The sequence below is a fragment of the Watersipora subatra genome, chromosome 4 (genome assembly GCF_963576615.1).
Source record: "Watersipora subatra chromosome 4, tzWatSuba1.1, whole genome shotgun sequence".
Lineage (NCBI taxonomy): Eukaryota > Metazoa > Bryozoa > Gymnolaemata > Cheilostomatida > Watersiporidae > Watersipora > Watersipora subatra.
In genome coordinates this window covers 46,901,750-46,922,620 of record NC_088711.1, presented here as the reverse complement: position 1 = coordinate 46,922,620, position 20,871 = coordinate 46,901,750, and the positions used below count along the sequence as shown (strand labels likewise).

Genomic DNA, 20,871 nt, shown 5'->3' with positions numbered 1-20,871 from the left:
TTCTTGTTTCTCACCATTGTTACTTCTATCTCTCCTTTTGTCTCCTCTCTCTATTTTCTTGTTTCTCACACCATTGCTGCTTCTACCTCTCCTTTTGTCTCCTCTCCTTTCTGGTTTCTCACATCATCGTTACTTCTATCTATTCTTTTGTCTCTTTTCCCTTCTTGTTTTTCATACCATTGTTACTTCTATCTCTACTTTTGTCTCCTCTCTCTTCTTGTTTCTCACACCATTGTTACTTCTATCTCTCCTTTTGTCTCCTCTCCCTTCTTGTTTCTCACATCCATGTTATTTCTTTCTCTCCTTTTGTGTCCTCTCCGTTCTCTTTTCTCACACCATTGTTGCTTCTATCTCTTCTTTTGTTTCTTCTCCCTTTTTGTTTCTCACATCATTGTTACTTCTATGTCTCCTTTTGTCTCTTCTGCCTTCTTTTTTCTCACACCTTGTTGCTTCTATCTCTCCTTTTGTTTCCTCTCCATTCTTGCTTCTCATACTATTGTTGCTTCTTTCTCTTCTTTTCTCTCTTCTCCCTTCTTGTTTCTCATACCATTGTTACTTCTATCTCTCATTTTGTCTCCTCTTCTTTCTTGTTTCTTACACCATGGTTACTTCTTTCTCTCCTTATGTCTCCTTTCCCTTGTTGTTTCTCACACCATTGTTACTTCTATCTCTCCTTTTGTCTCTTTTCCCTTCTCGTTTCTCACACCATTGTTACTTATATCTCTTCTTTTGTCTCTTCTTCCTTCTTGTTTTTCACCCCATTGTCGCTTCTATCTCTCATTTTCTCTCCTCTCCCTTCTTGTTTCTCACACCATTGTTCCTTCTATCTCTCCTTTTGTCTCCTCTCCCTTCTTGTTTCTCACGCCATTGTTGCTTCTAACTCTCTTTTTCTCTCCTCTCCCTTCTTGTTTCTCACCATTGTTACTTCTATCTCTCCTTTTGTCTCCTCTCTCTATTTTCTTGTTTCTCACACCATTGCTGCTTCTACCTCTCCTTTTGTCTCCTCTCCTTTCTGGTTTCCCACATCATTGTTACTTCTATCTCTCCTTTTGTCTCTTCTCCTTTCTTGTTTCTCACATCATTGTAACTTCTATCTCTCCTTTTGTCTCCTCTCCTTTCTAGTTTCTCACATCACTGTTGCTTCTATCTCTTCTTTTGTCTCCTCTCCTTTCTTGTTTCTCACGCCATTGTTGCTTCTAACTCTCCTTTTCTCTCCTCTCCCTTCTTGTTTCTCACCATTTTTACTTCTATCTCTCCTTTTGTCTCCTCTCTCTATTTTCTTGTTTCTCACACCATTGCTGCTTCTACCTCTCCTTTTGTCTCCTCTCCTTTCTTGTTTCTCACGCCATTGTTGCTTCTAACTCTCCTTTTCCCTCCTCTCCCTTCTTGTTTCTCACCATTGTTACTTCTATCTCTCCTTTTGTCTCCTCTTTCTTCTTGTTTCTCACACCATTGCTGCTTCTACCTCTCCTTTTGTCTCCTCTCCTTTCTTGTTTCTCACGCCATTGTATCTTCTAACTCTCCTTTTCTCCCCTCTCCCTTCTTGTTTCTCACCATTGTTACTTCTATCTCTCCTTTTGTCTCCTCTCTCTCTTTTCTTGTTTCTCACACCATTGCTGCTTCTATCTCTCCTTTTGTCTCCTTTCCTTTCTGGTTTCTCACATCCTTGTTACTTCTATCTCTCTTTTTGTCTCCTCTCCCTTCTTGTTTCTCATACCATTGTTACTTCTATCTCTCATTTTTTATCCTCTCCCTTATTGTTTTTCATACCATTGTTACTTCTATCTATTCTTTTGACTCTTTTCCCTTCTTGTTTTTCATACCATTGATACTTCTATCTCTACTTTTGTCTCCTGTCTCTTCTTGTTTCTCACACCATTGTTACTTCTATCTCTCCTTTTGTCTCCTCTCCCTTCTTGTTTCTCACATCATTGTTATTTCTATCTCTCCTTTTGTGTCCTCTCCGTTCTCTTTTCTCACACTATTGTTGCCTCTATCTCTCCTTTTGTCTCTTCTCCCTTCTTGTTTCTCACACCATTGTTACTTCTATCTCTCATTTTGTCTCCTCTCCTTTATTGTTTCACATACCATTGTTACTTTTATCAATTCTTTTGTCTCCTCTCCTTTCTTGTTTCTCACACCCTTGTTGCTTATATGTCTCCTTTGGTCGCCTCTTCATTCTTGTTTCTTACACCATGGTTACTTCTATCTCTCCTTTTTTCTCCTTTCCCTTGTTGTTTCTCACACCATTGTTACTTCTATCTCTCCTTTTTTCTCCTCTCCCTTCTTGTTTCTCACACCATTGTTACTTCTATCTCTCATTTTGTCTCCTCTCCCTTATTGTTTCTCACACCATTGTAACTTCTATCTCTCATTTTGTCTCCTCTCCCTTATTGTTTCTCATACCATTGTTACTTTTATCTCTCCTTTTGTCTCCTCTCCCTTATTGTTTCTCACACCATTGTAACTTCTATCTCTCATTTTCTCTCCGCTCCCTTATTGTTTCTCATACCATTGTTACTTCTATCTCTCCTTTTGTCTCCTCTCTCTTCTTGTTTCTCATACCATTGTTACTTCTATCTCTCCTTTTTTCTCCTCTCCCTTCTTGTTTCTCACACCATTGTTACTTCTATCTCTCCTTTTGTCTCCTCTCCCTACTTGTTTTTCATACCATTGTTACTTCTATCTCTCATTTTGTATCCTCTCCCTTATTGTTTTTCATACCATTGTTACTTCTATCTATTCTTTTGTCTCTTCTCCCTTCTTGTTTCTCACATCATTGTTACTTCTATCACTCCTTTTGTCTCCTCTCCTTTCTTGTTTCTCATATCATTGTTACTTCTATCTCTACTTTTGTCTCCTCTCTTTTCTTGTTTCTCAAACCATTGTTACTTCTATCTTTCCTTTTGCCTCCTCTCCCTTTTTGTTTCTCAACTCATTGTTATTTCTATCTTTCCTTTCGTGTCCTCTCCGTTATCTTTTTTCACACCATTGTTGCTTGTATCTCTCCTTTTGTCTCCTCTCCGTTCTCTTTTCTCTCACCATTATTGCTTATATCTCTCTTTGGTCGCCTCTTCCTTCTTGTTTCTCACACCGTTGTTACTTCTAGTTCTCCTTTTGTCTCTTCTCCTTTCTTTTTTCTCACACCATTGTTACTTCTATCTCTTCTTTGGTCTCCTTTCCCTTCTTGTTTCTCATACCATTTTTACTTCTATTTCTCATTTTGTTTCCTTTCACTTGTTGTTTCTCATACCATTGTTACTTCTATCTATTCTTTTGTCTCTTCTCCTTTCTTGTTTCTCATACCATTGTTACTTCTATCTCTACTTTTGTCTCCTCTCTTTTCTTGTTTCTCAAACCATTGTTACTTCTATCTTTCCTTTTGCCTCCTCTCCCTTTTTGTTTCTCAACTCATTGTTATTTCTATCTTTCCTTTCGTGTCCTCTCCGTTATCTTTTCTCACACCATTGTTGCTTGTACCTCTCCTTTTGTTTCCTCTCCCTTCTTGTTTCTCACACCATTGTTACTTCTTTTTCTCCTTTTGTCTCCTCTCCCTTCTTGTTTCTCACACCATTGTTACTTCTTTCTCTCCTTTTCTCTCCTTTCCCTTCTTGTTTCTCACACCATTGTAACTTTTATCTCTCATTTTGTATCCTCTCCCTTATTGTTTTTAATACCATTGTTACTTCTATCTATTCTTTTTTCTCCTCTCCCTTCTTGTTTCTCACACCATTGTTACTTCTTTCTCTCCTTTTGTCTCCTCTCCTTTCTTGTTTCTCATACCATTGTCGCTTCTATCTCTGTTTTAGTCTCATCTCCCTTCTTGTTTCTCACACCATAGTCACTTCTATCTCTCCTTTTGTCTCCACTCCCTGATTGTTTCTCATACCATTGTTACTTCTATCTCTTTTTTTGTCTCTTCTATCTTCTTGTTTCTCACACCATTGTCACTTCAATCTCTCCTTTTATCTCTTGTCTCTTCTTGTTTCTCACATCATTGTTACTTATATCTCTTCTTTTGTCTCTTCTCCCTTCTTGTTTTTCACACCAATGTTGCTTCTAACTCCTTTTGTCTCCTCTCCGTTCTCGTTTCTAACACCATTGTTACTTATATCTCTTCTTTTGTCTCTTCTCCCTTCTTGTTTTTCACACCATTGTTGCTTCTATCTCTCATTTTGTCTCCTCTCTCTTCTTGTTTCTCACACCATTGTTGCTCATATCTCTCCTTTTGTCTCCTCTCCCTTCTTGTTTCTCACGCCATTGTTGCTTCTAACTCTCCTTTTCTCTCCTCTCCCTTCTTGTTTCTCATCATTGTTACTTCTATCTCTCCTTTTGTCTCCTCTCTCTATTTTCTTGTTTCTCACACCATTGCTGCTTTTACCTCTCCTTTTGTCTCCTCTCCTTTCTGGTTTCTCACATCATCGTTACTTCTATCTATTCTTTTGTCTCTTTTCCCTTCTTGTTTTTCATACCATTGTTACTTCTATCTCTCCTTTTGTCTCCTCTCTCTCTTTTCTTGTTTCTCACACCATTGCTGCTTCTATCTCTCCTTTTGTCTCCTTTCCTTTCTGGTTTCTCACATCCTTGTTACTTCTATCTCTCTTTTTGTCTCCTCTCCCTTCTTGTTTCTCATATCATTGTTACTTCTATCTCTCATTTTTTATCCTCTCCCTTATTGTTTTTCATACCATTGTTACTTCTATCTATTCTTTTGACTCTTTTCCCTTCTTGTTTTTCATACCATTGATACTTCTATCTCTACTTTTGTCTCCTGTCTCTTCTTGTTTCTCACACCATTGTTACTTCTATCTCTCCTTTTGTATCCTCTCCCTTCTTGTTTCTCACATCATTGTTATTTCTATCTCTCCTTTTGTGTCCTCTCCGTTCTCTTTTCTCACACTATTGTTGCTTCTATCTCTCCTTTTGTCTCTTCTCCTTTCTTGTTTCTCACACCATTGTTACTTCTATCTCTCATTTTGTCTCCTCTCCTTTATTGTTTCACATACCATTGTTACTTTTATCAATTCTTTTGTCTCCTCTCCCTTCTTGTTTCTCACACCCTTGTTGCTTATATGTCTCCTTTGGTCGCCTCTTCATTCTTGTTTCTTACACCATGGTTACTTTTATCTCTCCTTTTTTCTCCTTTCCCTTGTTGTTTCTCACACCATTGTTACTTCTATCTCTCCTTTTGTCTCCTCTCCCTTCTTGTTTCTCATACCATTGTTACTTCTATCTCTCATTTTGTCTCCTCTCCCTTATTGTTTCTCACACCATTGTAACTTCTATCTTTCATTTTGTCTCCGCTCCCTTATTGTTTCTCATACCATTGTTACTTTTATCTCTCCTTTTGTCTCCTCTCCCTTATTGTTTCTCACACCATTGTAACTTCTATCTCTCATTTTGTCTCCGCTCCCTTATTGTTTCTCATACCATTGTTACTTCTATCTCTCCTTTTGTCTCCTCTCTCTTCTTGTTTCTCATACCATTGTTACTTCTATCTCTCCTTTTTTCTCCTCTCCCTTCTTGTTTCTCACACCATTGTTACTTCTATCTCTCCTTTTGTCTCCTCTCCCTACTTGTTTTTCATACCATTGTTACTTCTATCTCTCATTTTGTATCCTCTCCCTTATTGTTTTTCATACCATTGTTACTTCTATCTATTCTTTTGTCTCTTCTCCCTTCTTGTTTCTCACATCATTGTTACTTCTATCACTCCTTTTGTCTCCTCTCCTTTCTTGTTTCTCATATCATTGTTACTTCTATCTCTACTTTTGTCTCCTCTCTTTTCTTGTTTCTCACACTATTGTTACTTCTATCTTTCCTTTTGCCTCCTCTCCCTTTTTGTTTCTCACATCATTGTTATTTCTATCTTTCCTTTCGTGTCCTCTCCGTTATCTTTTCTCACACCATTGTTGCTTGTATCTCTCCTTTTGTCTCCTCTCCGTTCTCTTTTCTCACACCATTATTGCTTATATCTCTCTTTGGTCGCCTCTTCCTTCTTGTTTCTCACACCGTTGTTACTTCTAGTTCTCCTTTTGTCTCTTCTCCTTTCTTTTTTCTCACACCATTGTTACTTCTATCTCTTCTTTGGTCTCCTTTCCCTTCTTGTTTCTCATACCATTTTTACTTCTATTTCTCATTTTGTTTCCTTTCACTTATTGTTTCTCATACCATTGTTACTTCTATCTATTCTTTTGTCTCTTCTCCTTTCTTGTTTCTCATACCATTGTTACTTCTATCTCTACTTTTGTCTCCTCTCTTTTCTTGTTTCTCACACCATTGTTACTTCTATCTTTCCTTGTGCCTCCTCTCTCTTTTTGTTTCTCACATCATTGTTATTTCTATCTTTCCTTTCGTGTCCTCTCCGTTATCTTTTCTCACACCATTGTTGCTTGTATCTCTCCTTTTGTTTCCTCTCCCTTCTTGTTTCTCACACCATTGTTACTTCTTTCTCTCCTTTTGTCTCCTCTCCCTTCTTGTTTCTCACACCATTGTTACTTCTTTCTCTCCTTTTCTCTCCTTTCCCTTCTTGTTTCTCACACCATTGTAACTTTTATCTTTCATTTTGTATCCTCTCCCTTATTGTTTTTCATACCATTGTTACTTCTATCTATTCTTTTTTCTCCTCTCCCTTCTTGTTTCTCACACCATTGTTACTTCTATCTCTCCTTTTGTCTCCTCTCCTTTCTTGTTTCTCATACCATTGTCGCTTCTATCTCTGTTTTAGTCTCATCTCCCTTCTTGTTTCTCACACCATTGTCACTTCTATCTCTCCTTTTGTCTCCACTCCCTGATTGTTTCTCATACCATTGTTACTTCTATCTCCTTTTTTGTCTCTGCTATCTTCTTGTTTCTCACACCATTGTCACTTCAATCTCTCCTTTTATCTCTTGTCTCTTCTTGTTTCTCACACCATTGTTACTTATATCTTTTCTTTTGTCTCTTCTCCCTTCTTGTTTTTCACACCAATGTTGCTTCTAACTCCTTTTGTCTCCTCTCCGTTCTCGTTTCTGACACCATTGTTATTTATATCTCTCCTTTTGTCTCTTCTCCCTTCTTGTTTTTCACACCATTGTTGCTTCTATCTCTCATTTTGTCTCCTCTCTCTTTTTGTTTCTCACACCATTGTTGCTCATATCTCTCCTTTTGTCTCCTCTCCCTTCTTGTTTCTCACGCCATTGTTGCTTCTAACTCTCCTTTTCTCTCCTCTCCCTTCTTGTTTCTCATCATTGTTACTTCTATCTCTCCTTTTGTCTCCTCTCTCTATTTTCTTGTTTCTCACACCATTGCTGCTTCTACCTCTCCTTTTGTCTCCTCTCCTTTCTGGTTTCTCACATCATCGTTACTTCTATCTATTCTTTTGTCTCTTTTCCTTTCTTGTTTTTCATACCATTGTTACTTCTATCTTTACTTTTGTCTCCTCTCTCTTCTTGTTTCTCACACCATTGTTACTTCTATCTCTCCTTTTGTCTCCTCTCCCTTTTTGTTCCTCACATCATTGTTATTTCTTTCTCTCCTTTTGTGTCCTCTCCGTTCTCTTTTCTCACACCATTGTTGCTTCTATCTCTCCTTTTGTCTCTTCTCCCTTTTTGTTTCTCACATCATTGTCACTTCTATGTCTCCTTTTGTCTCTTCTGTCTTCTTTTCTCTCAGACCTTGTTGCTTCTATCTCTCCTTTTTTTTCCTCTCCATTTTTGCTTCTCATAGTATTGTTGCTTCTTCTCTTCTTTTCTCTCTTCTCCCTTCTTGTTTCTCATACCATTGTTACTTCTATCTCTCATTTTGTCTTCTCTTCTTTCTTGTTTCTTACACCATGGTTACTTCTTTCTCTCCTTATGTCTCCTTTCCCTTGTTGTTTCTCACACCATTGTTACTTCTATCTCTCCTTTTGTCTCTTTTCCTTTCTCGTTTCTCACGCCATTGTTGCTTCTAACTCTCCTTTTCCCTCCTCTCCCTTCTTGTTTCTCACCATTGTTACTTCTATCTCTCCTTTTGTCTCCTTTTTCTTCTTGTTTCTCACACCATCGTTGCTTCTATCTCTCCTTTTGTTTTCTCTCCCTTATTGTTTCTCACACCATTGTTACTTCTATCTCTCCTTTTGTCTCCTCTCCCTTATTGTTTCTCATACCATTGTTACTTCTATCTATTCTTTTGTCTCTTCTCCCTTCTTGTTTCTCACATCATTGTTACTTGTATATCTCTTTTTGTCTCCTCTCCCTTATTGTTTCTCACACCATTGTTACTTCTATCTCTCCTTTTGTCTCCTCTCCCTTATTGTTTCTCATACCATTGTTACTTCTATCTATTCTTTTGTCTCTTCTCCCTTCTTGTTTCTCACATCATTGTTACTTGTATCTCTCTTTTTGTCTCCTCTTCCTTCTTGTTTCTCACACCATTGTTACTTCCATCTCTCCTTTTGTCTCCTCTCCCTTTTTGTTTCTCATACCATTGTTACTTCTATCTCTCATTTTGTATCTTCTCCCTTATTGCTTCTCACGCCATCATTACTTCTATCTCTCCTTTTGTCTCCTCTCTTTTTTTTGTTTCTCGTGCCATGGTTGCTTCTAACTCTCCTTTTCCCTCCTCTCCCTTCTTGTTTCTCACATCATTGTTACTTCTATCTCTCCTTTTGTCTCCTCTTTCTCCTTGTTTCTCACACCATTGTCACTTCTATCTCTCCTTTTGTCTCCTCTCCCTTCTCGTTTCTCACACCATTGTTACTTATATCTCTTCTTTTGTCTCTTCTCCCTTCTTGTTTCTCATACCATTGTTGCGTATATCTCTTGTTTTGTGTCCTCTCCCTTTTTGTTTTTCACCCCTTTATTACTTCTATATTTCCTTTTGTCTCCTCTCCCTTCTTGTTTCTCACCCCATTGTTGCATCTATATCTCCTTTTGTCTCTTCTCCCTTCTTGTTTCTCACACTTTTGTTACTTCTATATCTCCTTTTGTCTCCTCTCCGTTCTTGTTTCTCATACCATTGTTGCGTATATCTCTTGTTTTGTCTCCTCTCCCTTTTTATTTTTTTCCCCATTGTTACTTCTATCTCTCTTTTTGTCTCCTCTCCCTTCTTGTTTCTCACCCCATTGTTGCTTCTATCTCTCCTTTTGTCTCCTCTCCTTTATTGTTTCTCACACCATTGTTACATCTATCTCTCCTTTTGTCTCCTCTCCCTTATTGTTTCTCACACCATTGTTACTTCTAACTCTTCTTTGGTCTCCTCTCCCTTCTTGTTTCTCATACCATTGTTACTTCTATCTCTCATTTTGTTTCCTTTCATTTATTGTTTCTCATACCATTGTTATTTCTATCTATTCTTTTGTCTCTTCTCCCTTCTTGTTTCTCATACCATTGTTACTTCTATCTCTACTTTTGTCTCCTCTCTTTTCTTGTTTCTCACACCATTGTTACTTCTATCTCTCCTTTTACCTCCTCTCCCATTTTGTTTCTCACATCATTGTTATTTCTATCTTTCTTTTCGTGTCCTCTCCGTTATCTTTTCTCACACCATTGTTGCTTGTATCTCTCCTTTTGTCTCCTCTCCCTTCTTGTTTCTCACACCATTGTTAATTCTTTCTCTCCTTTTGTCTCCTCTCCCTTCTTGTTTCTCATACCATTGTTACTTCTTTCTCTCCTTTTGTCTCCTCTCTCTTTTCGTTTCTCGCACCATTGTTGCTTCTATCTCTCCTTTTGCCTCCTCTCCCATTTTGTTTCTCACATCATTGTTATTTCTATCTTTCCTTTCGTGTCCTCTCCGTTATCTTTTCTCACACCATTGTTACTTCTATCTCTCCTTTTACCTCCTCTCCCATTTTGTTTCTCACATCATCGTTATTTCTATCTTTCCTTTCGTGTCCTCTCCGTTATCTTTTCTCACACCATTGTTGCTTGTATCTCTCCTTTTGTCTCCTCTCCCTTCTTGTTTCTCACACCATTGTTAATTCTTTCTCTCCTTTTGTCTCCTCTCCCTTCTCGTTTCTCACACCATTGTTACTTCTATCTCTCCTTTTCTCTCTTTTCCCTTCTTGTTTCTCACACAATTGTAACTTCTATCTCTCCTTTTGTCTCTTCTCCCTTCTTGTTTCTCATACCATTGTTACTTCTATCTCTCATTTTGTTTCCTTTCATTTATTGTTTCTCATACCATTGTTACTTCTATCTATTCTTTTGTCTCTTCTCCCTTCTTGTTTCTCATACCATTGTTACTTCTATCTCTACTTTTGTCTCCTCTCTTTTCTTGTTTCTCACACCATTGTTACTTCTATCTCTCCTTTTACCTCCTCTCCCATTTGGTTTCTCACATCATTGTTATTTCTATCTTTCCTTTCGTGTCCTCTCCGTTATCTTTTCTCACACCATTGTTGCTTGTATCTCTCTTTTTGTCTCCTCTCCCTTCTTGTTTCTCACACCATTGTTAATTCTTTCTCTCCTTTTGTCTCCTCTCCCTTCTTGTTTCTCATACCATTGTTACTTCTTTCTCTCCTTTTGTCTCCTCTCTCTTTTCGTTTCTCACACCATTGTTACTTCTATCTCTACTTTTGTCTCCTCTCTTTTCTTGTTTCTCACACCATTGTTACTTCTATCCCTCCTTTTACCTCCTCTCCCTTTTTGTTTCTCACATCATTGTTATTTCTATCTTTCCTTTCGTGTCCTCTCCGTTATCTTTTCTCACACCATTGTTGCTTGTATCTCTCCTTTTGTCTCCTCTCCCTTATTGTTTCTCACACCATTGTTACTTCTATCTCTCATTTTGTCTCCGCTCCCTTATTGTTTCTCATACCATTGTTACTTCTATCTCTCCTTTTGTCTCCTCTCCCTTATTGTTTCTCATACCATTGTAACTTTTATCTCTTCTTTTGTTTCCTTTCCCTTCTTGTTTCTCATACCATTGTTACTTATATCTCTTCTTTTGTCTCTTCTCCCTTCTTGTTTCTCATACCATTGTTGCTTCTATTTCTCCTTTTGTCTCCTCTCTCTTCTTGTTTTCCACACCACTGTTACTTCTTTCTCTCCTTTTGTCTCTTCTCCCTGCTTGTTTCTCTCACCATTGCTCCTTCTATCTCTCATTTTCTCTTCTCTCTCTTATTGTTTATCATACCATTGTTACTTCTATCTATTCTTTTGTCTCTTCTCCTTTCTTGTTTCTCACACCATTGTTGCTTATATCTCTCCTTTGGTCGCCTCTTCCTTCTTGTTTCTCACACCATGGTTACTTCTATCTCTCCTTTTGTCTCCTTTCCCTTCTTGTTTCTCATACCCTTGTTACTTCCATCTCTTCTTTTGTCTCTTCTCCCTTGTTGTTTCTAACACCATTGTTACTTCTATCTCTCCTTTGGTCTCCTCTCGCTTCTGGTTTCCCATACCATTGTTACTTCTATCTCTCATTTTGTCTCTTCTCCCTTTTTGTTTCTCACACCATTGTCACTTCTATCTCTCATTTTGTCTCCTCTCCTTTATTGTTTCTCACACCATTGTTACTTCTATCTCTCTTTTTGTCTCCTCTCCCTTATTGTTTCTCATACCATTGTTACTTCTATCTATTCTTTTGTCTCTTTTCCCTTCTTGTTTCTCACACCATTGTTACTTCTATCCCTCCTTTTACCTCCTCTCCCTTTTTGTTTCTCACATCATTGTTATTTCTATCTTTCCTTTCGTGTCCTCTCCGTTATCTTTTCTCACACCATTGTTGCTTGTATCTCTCCTTTTGTCTCCTCTCCCTTATTGTTTCTCACACCATTGTTACTTCTATCTCTCATTTTGTCTCCGCTCCCTTATTGTTTCTCATACCATTGTTACCTCTATCTCTCCTTTTGTCTCCTCTCCCTTATTGTTTCTCATACCATTGTAACTTCTATCTCTTCTTTTGTTTCCTTTCCCTTCTTGTTTCTCATACCATTGTTACTTATATCTCTTCTTTTGTCTCTTCCCCCTTCTTGTTTCTCATACCATTGTTGCTTCTATTTCTCCTTTGGTCTCCTCTCTCTTCTTGTTTTCCACACCACTGTTACTTCTTTCTCTCCTTTTGTCTCTTCTCCCTGCTTGTTTCTCTCACCATTGCTCCTTCTATTTCTCATTTTCTCTTCTCTCTCTTATTGTTGATCATACCGTTGTTACTTCTATCTATTCTTTTGTCTCTTCTCCTTTCTTGTTTCTCACACCATTGTTGCTTATATCTCTCCTTTGGTCGCCTCTTCCTTCTTGTTTCTCACACCATGGTTACTTCTATCTCTCCTTTTGTCTCCTTTCCCTTCTTGTTTCTCATACCCTTGTTACTTCCATCTCTTCTTTTGTCTTTTCTCCCTTGTTGTTTCTAACACCATTGTTACTTCTATCTCTCCTTTGGTCTCCTCTCGCTTCTGGTTTCCCATACCATTGTTACTTCTATCTCTCATTTTGTCTTTTCTCCCTTTTTGTTTCTCACACCATTGTCACTTCTTTCTCTCCTTTTGTCTCCGCTCCTTTCTTGTTTCTCATACCCTTGTTACTTCCATCTCTTCTTTTGTCTCTTCTCCCTTGTTGTTTCTAACACCATTGTTACTTCTATCTCTCCTTTGGTCTCCTCTCGCTTCTGGTTTCCCATACCATTGTTACTTCTATCTCTCATTTTGTCTCTTCTCCCTTTTTGTTTCTCACACCATTGTCACTTCTTTCTCTCCTTTTGTCTCCTCTCCCTTCTTGTTTCTCACATCATTGTTGCTTCTATCTCTCCTTTTGTCTCTTCTGCCTTCTTTTTTCTCACACCATTGTTACATCTATCTCTCCTTTGGTCTCCTCTCTCTTCTTGTTTCTCATACCATTGTTACTTATTTCTCTCCTTTTCTCTCCTCTCCCTTCTTGTTTCTCACATCAATGTTGCTACTAACTCCCTTTTTTTCCTCTCCCTTCTTGTTTCTCACCATTGTTACTTCTATCTCTTCTTTTGTCTCCTCTCTCTTTTCTCGTTTCTCACAAGATTGTTGCTTCTATCACTCCTTTTGTTTTCTCTCCCTTCTTGCTTCTCATACTATTGTTGCTTCTATCTTTACTTTTGTCTCCTGTCCCTTATTGTTTCTCATACCATTGTTACTTCTATCTCTCCTTTTGTCTCCTCTCCCTTATTGTTTCTCATACCATTGTTACTTCTATCTATTCTTTTGTCTCTTCTCCCTTTTTGTTTCTCACATCATTGTTACTTCTATCTCTCCTTTGGTCTCCTCTCCCTTTTTGTTTCTCACACCATTGTTACTTCTATCTCTCCTTTTGTCTCCTCTCCCTTCTTGTTTCTCATACCATTGTTACTTCTATTTCTCATTTTGTCTCCTTTCACTTCTTGTTTCTCATACCATTGTTACTTCTATCTATTCTTTTGTCTCTTTTCACTTCTTGTTTTTCATACCATTGTTACTTCTATCTCTACTTTTGTCTCCTCTCTCTTCTTGTTTCTCACATCATTGTTATTTCTATCTCTCCTTATGTGTCCTCTCCGTTCTCTTTTCTCACACCATTGTTGCTTCTATTTCTCCTTTTGTCTCCTCTCCCTTCTTGTTTCTCACACCATTGTTACTTCTTTCTCTCATTTTGTCTCCTCTCCCCTCTTGTTTCTCATACCATTGTTACTTCTATCTCTCATTTTGTCTCTTTTCCGTTCTTGTTTCTCACACCATTGTTGTTTCTATCTCTCCTTTTGTCTCCTTTCCCTTCTTCTTTCTCACACCATTGTAACTTCTATCTCTTCTTTTGTCTCCTTTCCCTTCTTGTTTCTCACACCAATGTTACTTCTATCTCTCCTTTAGTCTCCTCTCCCTTCTTGTTTCTCATACCATTGTTACTTCTATTTCTCATTTTGTCTCCTTTCACTTCTTGTTTCTCATACCATTGTTACTTCTATCTATTCTTTTGTCTCTTTTCCCTTCTTGTTTCTCATACCATTGTTGCTTTTATTTCTCCTATTGTCTCCTCTCTCTTCTTGTTTTCCACACCACTGTTACTTCTTTCTCTCCTTTTCTCTCTTCTCCCTTCTTGTTTCTCACACCATTGTTACTTCTATCTCTCATTTTGTCTCCTCTCCCTTATTGTTTCTCATACCATTGTTACTTCTATCCATTCTTTTGTCTCCTCTCCCTTATTGTTTCTCACACCATTGTTGCTTATATCTTTCCTTTGGTCGCTTCTTCCTTCTTGTTTCTCACACCGTTGTTACTTCTATTTCTCCTTTTGTCTCTTCTCTTTTCTTTTTTCTCACACCATTGTTACTTCTATCTTTCTTTTGGTCCCCTCTCCCTTCTTGTTTATCATACCATTGTTACTTCTATCTCTCATTTTGTCTCCTCTCACTTATTGTTTCTCATACCATTGTTACTTATAGCTCTTCTTTTGTCTCTTCTCCCTTCTTGTTTCTCATACCATTGTTGCTTCTATTTCTCATTTTGTCTCCTCTCTCTTCTTGTTTTCCACACCACTGTTACTTCTTTCTCTCCTTTTCTCTCTTCTCCCTTCTTGTTTCTCACACCATTGTTACTTCTATCTCTCATTTTGTCTCCTCTCCCTTATTGTTTCTCATACCATTGTTACTTCTATCCATTCTTTTGTCTCCTCTCCCTTCTGGTTTCTCACACCATTGTTGCTTATATCTCTCCTTTTGTCGCCTCTTCTTTCTTGTTTCTTACACCATGGTTACTTCTATCTCTGCTTTTGTCTCCTTTCCCTTGTTGTTTCTCACACCATTGTTACTTCTATCTCTCCTTTTGTCTCTTTTCCCTTTTTGTTTCTCACACCATTGTTACTTCTATCTCTCATTTTGTCTCCTCTCCCTTATTGTTTCTCACACCATTGTTACTTCTATCTCTCATTTTGTCTCCTCTCCCTTATTGTTTCTCATACCATTGTTACTTCTATCTATTCTTTTGCCTCTTCTCCCTTCTTGTTTCTCACACCATTGTTACTTCTATCTCTCCTTTTGTCTCCTCTCCCTTCTTGTTTCTCATACCATTGTTGCTTCTATCTCTCCTTTGTCTCCTTTCCCTTCTTGTTTCTCACAACATTGTTATTTATATCTCTCCTTTTGTCTCCTCTCTCTCTTCTCGTTTCTCACACCATTGTTTCTTCTATCTCGCCCTTTGTCTCCTCTCCCTTCTTGTTTCTCATACTTTTGTTGCTTCTATCTTTACTTTTGTCTCCTGTCCCTTCTTGTTTCCCATACCATTGTTACTTCTATCTGTTCTTTTGTCTCCTCTCTCTTTTTTCGTTTCTCACACCATTGTTGCTTCTATCTCTCATTTTTCTCCTCTCACTCATTGTTTCTCATACTTTTGTTGCTTCTATCTTTACTTTTGTCTCCAGTCCCTTCTTGTTTCTCACACCATTGTTACATCTATCTCTCTCTTTGTCTGCTCTCCCTTCTTGTTTCTCACACCATTGTTACTTCTCTCTATTCTTTTGTCTCTTCTCCCTTCTTGTTTCTCACATCATTGTTATTTCTATTTCTCCTTTTGTTTCCTCTCTCTTTTTGTTTCTCACACCATTGTTGCTTATATCTCTCTTTTAGTCTCCTCTCCCTTCTTGTTTTTCACACCACTGTTACTTATTTCTCTCTTTTTGTCTCCTCTCTCTTTTTGTTTCTCATACCACTGTTACTTCTATCTCTCCTTTTGTCTCCTCTCCTTTTTTGTTTCTCACCCTATTGTTTATTCTATCTTTCCTTTTGTCTCCTCTCCCTTCTTGTTTCTCGCACCATTGTTACTTCTATCTCTTCTTTTGTCTCTTCTCCTTTCTTGTTTCTCACACTATTGTTAATTCTATCTCTCCTTTTGTCTCCTCTCCCTTCTTGTTTCTCACACCATTGTTGCTCATATCTCTCCTTTTGTCTCCTCTCCCTTCTTGTTTCTCACGCCATTGTTGCTTCTAACTCTCCTTTTCTCTCCTCTCCCTTCTTGTTTCTCATCATTGTTACTTCTATCTCTCCTTTTGTCTCCTCTCTCTATTTTCTTGTTTCTCACACCATTGCTGCTTCTACCTCTCCTTTTGTCTCCTCTCCTTTCTGGTTTCTCACATCATCGTTACTTCTATCTATTCTTTTGTCTCTTTTCCCTTCTTGTTTTTCATACCATTGTTACTTCTATCTCTCCTTTTGTCTCCTCTCTCTCTTTTCTTGTTTCTCACACCATTGCTGCTTCTATCTCTCCTTTTGTCTCCTTTCCTTTCTGGTTTCTCACATCCTTGTTACTTCTATCTCTCTTTTTGTCTCCTCTCCCTTCTTGTTTCTCATATCATTGTTACTTCTATCTCTCATTTTTTATCCTCTCCCTTATTGTTTTTCATACCATTGTTACTTCTATCTATTCTTTTGACTCTTTTCCCTTCTTGTTTTTCATACCATTGATACTTCTATCTCTACTTTTGTCTCCTGTCTCTTCTTGTTTCTCACACCATTGTTACTTCTATCTCTCCTTTTGTATCCTCTCCCTTCTTGTTTCTCACATCATTGTTATTTCTATCTCTCCTTTTGTGTCCTCTCCGTTCTCTTTTCTCACACTATTGTTGCTTCTATCTCTCCTTTTGTCTCTTCTCCTTTCTTGTTTCTCACACCATTGTTACTTCTATCTCTCATTTTGTCTCCTCTCCTTTATTGTTTCACATACCATTGTTACTTTTATCAATTCTTTTGTCTCCTCTCCCTTCTTGTTTCTCACACCCTTGTTGCTTATATGTCTCCTTTGGTCGCCTCTTCATTCTTGTTTCTTACACCATGGTTACTTTTATCTCTCCTTTTTTCTCCTTTCCCTTGTTGTTTCTCACACCATTGTTACTTCTATCTCTCCTTTTGTCTCCTCTCCCTTCTTGTTTCTCATACCATTGTTACTTCTATCTCTCATTTTGTCTCCTCTCCCTTATTGTTTCTCACACCATTGTAACTTCTATCTTTCATTTTGTCTCCGCTCCCTTATTGTTTCTCATACCATTGTTACTTTTATCTCTCCTTTTGTCTCCTCTCCCTTATTGTTTCTCACACCATTGTAACTTCTATCTCTCATTTTGTCTCCGCTCCCTTATTGTTTCTCATACCATTGTTACTTCTATCTCTCCTTTTGTCTCCTCTCTCTTCTTGTTTCTCATACCATTGTTACTTCTATCTCTCCTTTTTTCTCCTCTCCCTTCTTGTTTCTCACACCATTGTTACTTCTATCTCTCCTTTTGTCTCCTCTCCCTACTTGTTTTTCATACCATTGTTACTTCTATCTCTCATTTTGTATCCTCTCCCTTATTGTTTTTCATACCATTGTTACTTCTATCTATTCTTTTGTCTCTTCTCCCTTCTTGTTTCTCACATCATTGTTACTTCTATCACTCCTTTTGTCTCCTCTCCTTTCTTGTTTCTCATATCATTGTTACTTCTATCTCTACTTTTGTCTCCTCTCTTTTCTTGTTTCTCACACTATTGTTACTTCTATCTTTCCTTTTGCCTCCTCTCCCTTTTTGTTTCTCACATCATTGTTATTTCTATCTTTCCTTTCGTGTCCTCTCCGTTATCTTTTCTCACACCATTGTTGCTTGTATCTCTCCTTTTGTCTCCTCTCCGTTCTCTTTTCTCACACCATTATTGCTTATATCTCTCTTTGGTCGCCTCTTCCTTCTTGTTTCTCACACCGTTGTTACTTCTAGTTCTCCTTTTGTCTCTTCTCCTTTCTTTTTTCTCACACCATTGTTACTTCTATCTCTTCTTTGGTCTCCTTTCCCTTCTTGTTTCTCATACCATTTTTACTTCTATTTCTCATTTTGTTTCCTTTCACTTATTGTTTCTCATACCATTGTTACTTCTATCTATTCTTTTGTCTCTTCTCCTTTCTTGTTTCTCATACCATTGTTACTTCTATCTCTACTTTTGTCTCCTCTCTTTTCTTGTTTCTCACACCATTGTTACTTCTATCTTTCCTTGTGCCTCCTCTCTCTTTTTGTTTCTCACATCATTGTTATTTCTATCTTTCCTTTCGTGTCCTCTCCGTTATCTTTTCTCACACCATTGTTGCTTGTATCTCTCCTTTTGTTTCCTCTCCCTTCTTGTTTCTCACACCATTGTTACTTCTTTCTCTCCTTTTGTCTCCTCTCCCTTCTTGTTTCTCACACCATTGTTACTTCTTTCTCTCCTTTTCTCTCCTTTCCCTTCTTGTTTCTCACACCATTGTAACTTTTATCTTTCATTTTGTATCCTCTCCCTTATTGTTTTTCATACCATTGTTACTTCTATCTATTCTTTTTTCTCCTCTCCCTTCTTGTTTCTCACACCATTGTTACTTCTATCTCTCCTTTTGTCTCCTCTCCTTTCTTGTTTCTCATACCATTGTCGCTTCTATCTCTGTTTTAGTCTCATCTCCCTTCTTGTTTCTCACACCATTGTCACTTCTATCTCTCCTTTTGTCTCCACTCCCTGATTGTTTCTCATACCATTGTTACTTCTATCTCCTTTTTTGTCTCTGCTATCTTCTTGTTTCTCACACCATTGTCACTTCAATCTCTCCTTTTATCTCTTGTCTCTTCTTGTTTCTCACACCATTGTTACTTATATCTTTTCTTTTGTCTCTTCTCCCTTCTTGTTTTTCACACCAATGTTGCTTCTAACTCCTTTTGTCTCCTCTCCGTTCTCGTTTCTGACACCATTGTTATTTATATCTCTCCTTTTGTCTCTTCTCCCTTCTTGTTTTTCACACCATTGTTGCTTCTATCTCTCATTTTGTCTCCTCTCTCTTTTTGTTTCTCACACCATTGTTGCTCATATCTCTCCTTTTGTCTCCTCTCCCTTCTTGTTTCTCACGCCATTGTTGCTTCTAACTCTCCTTTTCTCTCCTCTCCCTTCTTGTTTCTCATAATTGTTACTTCTATCTCTCCTTTTGTCTCCTCTCTCTATTTTCTTGTTTCTCACACCATTGCTGCTTCTACCTCTCCTTTTGTCTCCTCTCCTTTCTGGTTTCTCACATCATCGTTACTTCTATCTATTCTTTTGTCTCTTTTCCTTTCTTGTTTTTCAGACCATTGTTACTTCTATCTTTACTTTTGTCTCCTCTCTCTTCTTGTTTCTCACACCATTGTTACTTCTATCTCTCCTTTTGTCTCCTCTCCCTTTTTGTTCCTCACATCATTGTTATTTCTTTCTCTCCTTTTGTGTCCTCTCCGTTCTCTTTTCTCACACCATTGTTGCTTCTATCTCTCCTTTTGTCTCTTCTCCCTTTTTGTTTCTCACATCATTGTCACTTCTATGTCTCCTTTTGTCTCTTCTGTCTTCTTTTCTCTCAGACCTTGTTGCTTCTATCTCTCCTTTTTTTTCCTCTCCATTTTTGCTTCTCATAGTATTGTTGCTTCTTCTCTTCTTTTCTCTCTTCTCCCTTCTTGTTTCTCATACCATTGTTACTTCTATCTCTCATTTTGTCTTCTCTTCTTTCTTGTTTCTTACACCATGGTTACTTCTTTCTCTCCTTATGTCTCCTTTCCCTTGTTGTTTCTCACACCATTGTTACTTCTATCTCTCCTTTTGTCTCTTTTCCTTTCTCGTTTCTCACGCCATTGTTGCTTCTAACTCTCCTTTTCCCTCCTCTCCCTTCTTGTTTCTCACCATTGTTACTTCTATCTCTCCTTTTGTCTCCTTTTTCTTCTTGTTTCTCACACCATCGTTGCTTCTATCTCTCCTTTTGTTTTCTCTCCCTTATTGTTTCTCACACCATTGTTACTTCTATCTCTCCTTTTGTCTCCTCTCCCTTATTGTTTCTCATACCATTGTTACTTCTATCTATTCTTTTGTCTCTTCTCCCTTCTTGTTTCTCACATCATTGTTACTTGTATATCTCTTTTTGTCTCCTCTCCCTTATTGTTTCTCACACCATTGTTACTTCTATCTCTCCTTTTGTCTCCTCTCCCTTATTGTTTCTCATACCATTGTTACTTCTATCTATTCTTTTGTCTCTTCTCCCTTCTTGTTTCTCACATCATTGTTACTTGTATCTCTCTTTTTGTCTCCTCTTCCTTCTTGTTTCTCACACCATTGTTACTTCCATCTCTCCTTTTGTCTCCTCTCCCTTTTTGTTTCTCATACCATTGTTACTTCTATCTCTCATTTTGTATCTTCTCCCTTATTGCTTCTCACGCCATCATTACTTCTATCTCTCCTTTTGTCTCCTCTCTTTTTTTTGTTTCTCGTGCCATGGTTGCTTCTAACTCTCCTTTTCCCTCCTCTCCCTTCTTGTTTCTCACATCATTGTTACTTCTATCTCTCCTTTTGTCTCCTCTTTCTCCTTGTTTCTCACACCATTGTCACTTCTATCTCTCCTTTTGTCTCCTCTCCCTTCTCGTTTCTCACACCATTGTTACTTATATCTCTTCTTTTGTCTCTTCTCCCTTCTTGTTTCTCATACCATTGTTGCGTATATCTCTTGTTTTGTGTCCTCTCCCTTTTTGTTTTTCACCCCTTTATTACTTCTATATCTCCTTTTGTCTCCTCTCCCTTCTTGTTTCTCACCCCATTGTTGCATCTATTTCTCCTTTTGTCTCTTCTCCCTTCTTGTTTCTCACACTTTTGTTACTTCTATATCTCCTTTTGTCTCCTCTCCGTTCTTGTTTCTCATACCATTGTTGCGTATATCTCTTGTTTTGTCTCCTCTCCCTTTTTATTTTTCTCCCCATTGTTACTTCTATCTCTCTTTTTGTCTCCTCTCCCTTCTTGTTTCTCACCCCATTGTTGCTTCTATCTCTCCTTTTGTCTCCTCTCCTTTATTGTTTCTCACACCATTGTTACATCTATCTCTCCTTTTGTCTCCTCTCCCTTATTGTTTCTCACACCATTGTTACTTCTAACTCTTCTTTGGTCTCCTCTCCCTTCTTGTTTCTCATACCATTGTTACTTCTATCTCTC

General features: G+C 37.9%; 2 protein-coding genes across 2 annotated transcripts in view; one reads left to right on the top strand and one right to left on the bottom strand.

Annotated features, from left to right (window-relative positions):
• LOC137393000 (pre-mRNA-splicing factor CWC22 homolog) overlaps window positions 1-16,706 on the bottom strand; it is a gene marked incomplete at its 3' end in the record, with an annotated part of 34,573 nt that extends 17,867 nt beyond the window's left edge. Inside the window, exons 1-3 of the mRNA XM_068079381.1 lie at window positions 16,616-16,706; window positions 12,220-12,264; window positions 12,008-12,044 (exon numbers count right to left, since the gene is read on the bottom strand). Of these exons, the coding sequence (XP_067935482.1) occupies window positions 12,008-12,044; window positions 12,220-12,264; window positions 16,616-16,706 (173 nt within the window). The remainder of the gene's footprint in view (window positions 1-12,007; window positions 12,045-12,219; window positions 12,265-16,615) is intronic.
• The window catches only part of LOC137394298 (uncharacterized), a 290,856-nt gene that overhangs the window by 119,229 nt on the left and 150,756 nt on the right, over window positions 1-20,871 (top strand). The window lies entirely within an intron of this gene.